The sequence below is a fragment of the Carcharhinus amblyrhynchos genome, chromosome 6 (assembly GCF_965287045.1).
Source record: "Carcharhinus amblyrhynchos chromosome 6, sCarAmb.v2.hapA, whole genome shotgun sequence".
Classification (NCBI taxonomy): Eukaryota; Metazoa; Chordata; class Chondrichthyes; order Carcharhiniformes; family Carcharhinidae; genus Carcharhinus; species Carcharhinus amblyrhynchos.
Window position 1 is genome coordinate 82,312,812 of NC_137329.1, and position 6,329 is coordinate 82,319,140.

The 6,329-nt window shown below is 39.6% G+C and overlaps 1 protein-coding gene across 1 annotated transcript in view; it reads left to right on the top strand.

The window, feature by feature from the left end:
- The window catches only part of LOC145344501 (V-type proton ATPase subunit S1-like), a 41,027-nt gene extending 38,119 nt beyond the window's left edge, over positions 1-2,908 (top strand). The window contains exon 10 of the mRNA XM_080191679.1: positions 2,405-2,908. Coding sequence (XP_080047805.1) covers positions 2,405-2,614 — 210 coding nt within the window. The 3' untranslated portion in view covers positions 2,615-2,908. The remainder of the gene's footprint in view (positions 1-2,404) is intronic.
- The last annotated feature ends 3,421 nt before the right edge of the window (positions 2,909-6,329 follow it).

Here is a 6,329-nt window from a genome sequence, read left to right on the forward strand (position 1 = left end):
TTTCCATGTTTGGGCCCAAGGCAGATTTAACAACAATAGGAACAATATATTTTTCTTCTGCAGGGACTGAGAGGTTTTGCTTATCAACACAGAAACATGATTAGGCCATTTAGCTCCATAATCCTGCTCCACCATATAATGTCCAGTATTTTATGACCTTTTATAACAAATCCCACCCGAGGCTAACAGAGAATTCCGTTCTGTGAACCATGTCCGCACCGATTCCAGGGTGCGCGTGGTGATAAAATTCCGGCCAATGAGTTTATAGTCGATATACAATCTAATTAAATTTACCCACCTTTGCCCCATATGACTTGGTACTGTGGTCTGAAAGATGAGCTGGTTAGGTGGATTGGATATGCTAAATTCTCCCTCAGTGTACCCAAACAGGCGCTGGAGTGTGGTGATTAGGGGATTTTCACAGTAACTATATTGCAGTGTTAATGTAAGCCCGCTTGTGATGAATAAATAAACTGTAATTTTTTACCTTTGGCGAATAAAGGTCGATCTATCTCAGTTTTAAAATTAGCAATTGATTTAGCCTAGTTCCTCTGTGACCTGAATTAAAATAGCAACCTGATGTTCAAGTCCCACCAGCACAATGGCATATATTTGGCATTATCAACAGTTTCCGTTGGAAGCACTAGGTGAAATCTTAGGTTCACAATAGTTTTGTTGTGTTGGGTGAGGTGCCTTAAAAACCATTCTCACTTTGGATGTATGAGAGGGCAATAAAGAGCACATCACTGCCATCAAATGGTCTCATCAGGTTTCAGAGTTTTCCCTTTGTTACCAGAGAAACTGTAGACTGTAAAGGAACAATGATCCTTTAAACCACCTTCAACAAAAGGTGCAGTGATATTGCTTCATCCACCTGTGAGTACATTACTGAGACTTCCACATCAACATGTGAACAGAAGCTACCATTACATCTCCAGTAGAAAATGGCAGATTGTGCTTTCTAATGCGTGAGTGAGGCACATCTCACTGGTATCTGTCTGCATTTGGTTCCTGGTAATTAAGAAGAATTGAAGAAGTAGCTCTTTAATTATAAGAAGATAACTTCAGATAGCAGACTTCACAATCTCGGGATGTGACCCAAATCATTTTACAGTTAAGAAAGTACTTGAAAAGTAGTGACTGTTGTATTGATGGAAGTGAGACAACAATTTGCAAACAGCAACGTCCCACTAACAGCAATGATACAATAATAATCTGTTTCTTTTAGTAATGTTGGTTGAGAGAAAAACATTTGCCATGGAGAACAGGATAACAAGAGAATTCTTCTATTGTTTTCTGAATAGTGCCAGAGGATTTTTAAGGTCAACTTGAAAGAGAAATTGAGCTTCAATTTTACATGCCATTGGAAAAGTGACACCTCCACCAGTGCAGGGACACCTTTAGTATTGTGTTGAACTGTCCACTTTAATTATGTACTTCAATCTCTGGAAGGAGTCTTGTACCCACAACTGTCTGACTCAGAGCTGAGTGTTTCCATTGAGCTAAACCTGATATCTAACTGTTCAAAATTGAATGGTGGCCAGTGAAACTACATCTGTGAAAGACCAGCTCGTAAATATTATTTTGTTCACATAACATTGGTCTGCCTCAGAATAAAAAAGTGCTTTAGGGATTGGCACACCAAAAGTCTTGGAAACACAAATGCTGGAAATACTCAGCATGTCGGTCAGGATCTATAGGAAATGAAATGGGGTTAACATTTCAAGTCAATGGAAATGTTAACCCCATTTCTTTTTCCACAGTTACAGCCTGACCTGCTCAGTTTTTACAGCATTTTCTACTTTTGTTTCGGATTTCCACCTGCAGAACTTTGCTGTTCTTATAGTTTCTTCCTTGTATCTAATTTTACACTACATCTGGTGACGAAAGCCTGAAGTTTGTCATGGAAGCACCTTGGCTGAAACCTATTCTGAGCTTCATGCTTCCAAGTGAAGGGGAGGCAATAGCGTTGTGGTACTGTTGTTGGACTAGTAATCCAGGGTAACGCTCTGTGCAGCAGGTTCAAATCCCACCATGCCAGATGGTGAAATTTAATTCAATAAAAATCTGGAATTAAAAGTCTAATGATGACCATGAAGCCATTGTTGTAAAACAAAACCCATCTGGTTCACTATTGTCCTTTAAGGAAGGAAATCTGCCATCCTCACATGGTTTGGCCTACATGTGAGTCTAGATCCACAGCATTGTGGTTGACTCTTAAATGCCCTCAGGGTTGGGCAGTAACTGCTGACCCAGCCAGCGACGCAAACATCCCATGAACGGATAAAAAAAACAGATGGCAAAGTTTGATACATTGTAAAGTACAGCGTATTTGGTCTTGACTGAAACACTGATTGGTGCTTTGAAAGTTCTTGTCTTTACATCTTTATTTTTCTGTCAACAGATTCAAGGTTTCAATGTGGAGAATGACATATTTGCTTATGCAAATGATTGCACATCTTTCTTCACTCGTGCAATCTGGATGGCCCTGATGACATCCCTGGTTCTTTTGTACATCCTTACTTATGGCATCCATATGATCATGCAGTTGACAACTAATGACCGTTTTGATGATCCCAAAGGCCAAGCTCTAACAGTCCCCCAAACTGATTAAGTTTGTGATTTGAGCCAAATTCATTGTATCTCTTTTAATAGTCTTTTTCATTACTCGAATCAAATTCACACCACATAATGTTTTGCAGATTTCATCCTTCACAGTGTGATGATATTAGTCATGGACTCAGTCTGAAGATATATTTGTACTGGACCTTCAGGAAACTCAGGGCAAAATTGACCAGGGGAAACATCACTCAAATTTCTCAATCATTAGTGTTCAAGCTATCAAAAAGTAGGATAAAGAACAGCAGTAAAAATGTTCACAGGTGTAGTAAGACCTTTTGACAGAGCAAGAAAGTAGGGAGAAGATAGAGGATAAAATTACACAAACAAATGCAAATGAAATGCATTTGTTGAAACTAATTTGGGTCTGCAGTAACAAAAAGAGCCCAAACTCTTATCTTGTTCCATATGTACAGAAGAAATTTCCCAATTCTCTTCCCGCACCTCCTGGTGCACTAAGACTTTTGTCTATTTACATAGCTAGTAATTTCCTGAACATGTTGTTCGGCCATTGTCAGGGGCTTATAGCTTGAAGGGTACCTCATCAAATGTGGCTGGCCAGGAGATCTCCTGCTCTTTCTGCCAGCCAATGGCGTGCTGGAAAGATTTGAAGGTTTACACACTCAACCTGTTTGACCGCATTATGAATGAACCTCCCTTAGCCATCAAATCCTGGAGTGGGACTAAAACCCAGAGCTTCCGGTTCAGAGGTAGGGACGCTACCCACGGGGTACAAGCCCTCAGACAGAGGAAGAGGAAAAAGTAATTTTTCAAAAAACAATACAGAACAATTGATCAATATTAGTGATATGATGAATTGTTTTATACAAAACACTGATTACTGTGCATTTTTCCTGATACAAGTTATACCAGATTAAGCTTAAATTAACTTAAATTCAAACTGACCATGATGAAGGTATAAGAGATGGTATATCTCCCAAAGTCAGAGGAAACTTATTTTTAGAATGAAAATTGAAGCAAAACATTTCAAAGTATGAAGCCAGATTGGGAGTGGTTTGACTTATAAAATGGAACCATTAAATCAGTCATCCACATTCCACTTGTACAATTAATTCACTTGCGATGACAGATGCAGGATTTTATGGCCTCACTCAGGCTAGACTGGGAATTCTTGCCGAGGTGAACAGAGATTTCCATTGTCAGACCTTTACTCTTGCCAATTCCATGATGGGCAAGGGTGGTAGAGTTCTGGCCAATGTTACTGCTATATTGGAAGTTGGGTTCACATCCATTACAAACAGGTGAAATTAGAACTTTACTCTGCAATGGCCTTAAGCACCACTGAAATGTTGCCAGTAAAATCCTGTTACCAGCAGGTAAAATATGCCCAAGGCACTCTGAATACATATTACTGTGTGTCTACAATATGGAAGACTATCAATAACAGAAATTAGGAAAACAGATAGGGGGAGGTGAACATTCGTTGCTGCAGTGGACTGTGCTCTTCCGTATTTAATGGTGAATGATCAGCCATGTATTGGAGTTCTTACATTATATTATTGAGTCTAAATAGAATATTTTTTCTCTAATCTTCATGCCAGCTTGGCAATTTGGCATGGTACCCGGGTTAAATTGTCTGTTTTCTTCAATACTTCTGCCACAGGTTGGCACAGTGGTTGGTACTGCTGCCTCACTGCACCAGGGACCTGGGTTTAATTCCTGGCTTGGGTCACTGCCTGTGCGGAGTTTGCACATTTTCCCCGTGTCTGCATGGGTTTCCTCCAGATGCTCCAGTTTCATTAGGTGGATTAGTCACGCTAAATTGCCCCTAGTGTCAGGGGCACTAGTTAGGGTAAATGCATTGGGTTATGGGGATAGGGCCTGGATGGGATTGTGGTCGTTGCAGACTCAATGGGCCAAATGGCGGCCTCCTGCACTGTAGGATTCTATGATCTTGGCAAGTACTCCTTAAATAATGTAACATGGCTAAATCATCTTACTTGCTTCCAGTTGAGAATGTTGAATTGAGAGCGCTGAATGGGGAATATATTTGTGGAAATTTAAATGCTACTAATCTATTTAGATAAAAGCTAATTTAATTGAGTGGCTATTATTAGAAAGTTAGTACAGACACTGGGTACGATAAAATAGTATTGGGTGGAATGCTGCCACATGGATTTATTTTAACATTTTAAGGGGCTATTTGCACAGGTTTTAAAATGACAATGTAGATTTAATTGGAGCACCGCCTGGCAAAATTATTTTTCTTTAACCTTGCTCAGAAAGAAAAGCATCATTGTCTGCAACCTCTGATTATAGTCCAGCATTAAACCTAACCTGTTACAGATTTGAATTGGCGAGGGTCACTGACTCTAAATGGCAAGTTTGTTGCGTTTGTGCCTTTATATGCCCTGTTTGTGAACACAACTCCCACTTACCTGACGAAGGGGCAGCGCTCCGAAAGCTAGTGGCTTTTGCTACCAAATAAACCGATTAGACTTTAACTTGGTGTTGTGAAATCCCTTACTGTATCTAAAAGGCAATCCAGAGCTGCGAGGCCACTTTGCAACAATTCTGGAGCACAAATAAAACATTTGCCCATCTGTTTTGTCTTTGGTAGTGACGTTAACACTACAATCTGTGCAGACACATCATATTCATGTCTCCGTTTGTTAATGTGACAGCAAAATTAGACACAGAACAATCTCAATTTGCTGATTTTGCTCAGGAGATCATGTGGCTGGAATTTTACCAGTCCGCCTGCCAAGGGAATTGGAGCGGGCGAGGGGTGAGCCATGGACCTCGGGTGGGATTTTACACTGTCAGGATGAGTGAGGCCAGAAAATCCCACGCATAGAATGTAAATCTTAGCCACATTGCATCTTCATTATGGGAGAATAGAGTAAACGTGATAAAAACTGGTGTCTGTTTTACAAGTCTTGTATAAACGTAACTCCTGTATAATAGAGCCCTGATGCGCTGTCTCTGTTGTCACTGCACTAAACTAAAGTTAAAAAAAAGACTCTAACAAATTCCTCTTCACTCTGTCTATCTCTGCAGCCAAATTTGAAAGAGGTTTGTCCCATTGTGCTTTCCTCAACATGTTTTGCAAGTAGTAAACTGGGGGTGCATCTACATACTACTGTGTCCTGATTATGGGACTGGGCTGCAAGAGACAGTTAAAGCACAATGCTGGTGCAACCTCATGTGTTTCTGTTGGGAAGTTAAAACTGACCGTGATGGAATCAGAAGTTGAAACATACTTGGATTGTCATGTCAACTCACAATTATGTGATCCTCGCTTTGACTGGTAATCTATAAATGTGCTGGAATTTATTCACAGTGGAAATAATTTACGTGACTTGAGTTAAAATAGGACAAATAAAATCAGACATTACAGTTTCCAAATCATTCTATTGCCAGATGAGTTCTTTCATCATTTTTAAAAGTGGAAGTCACGATTGAAAATATTAATAATTGCAGAGACATCATTTATTTTTTTCTCTGCAATTGTGGTATCAGCTGAACTGCACTGCTATCAGTTGAATAAGGTGTGAGCATCTGACGACAATTTCAGTAATTTCCAGAACTGAAACAATTAACTCTGACTGACATTGACCCATTAATACCTTATTTGTTCAGAAAACCATTATAATTATAAATACATTTTTAAAATTAATTCTTGAGATGTTCTTCATGAGCAAGACCAGCATTTATTGACCATGTCTAGTTGCCAGATAGTTAAAATT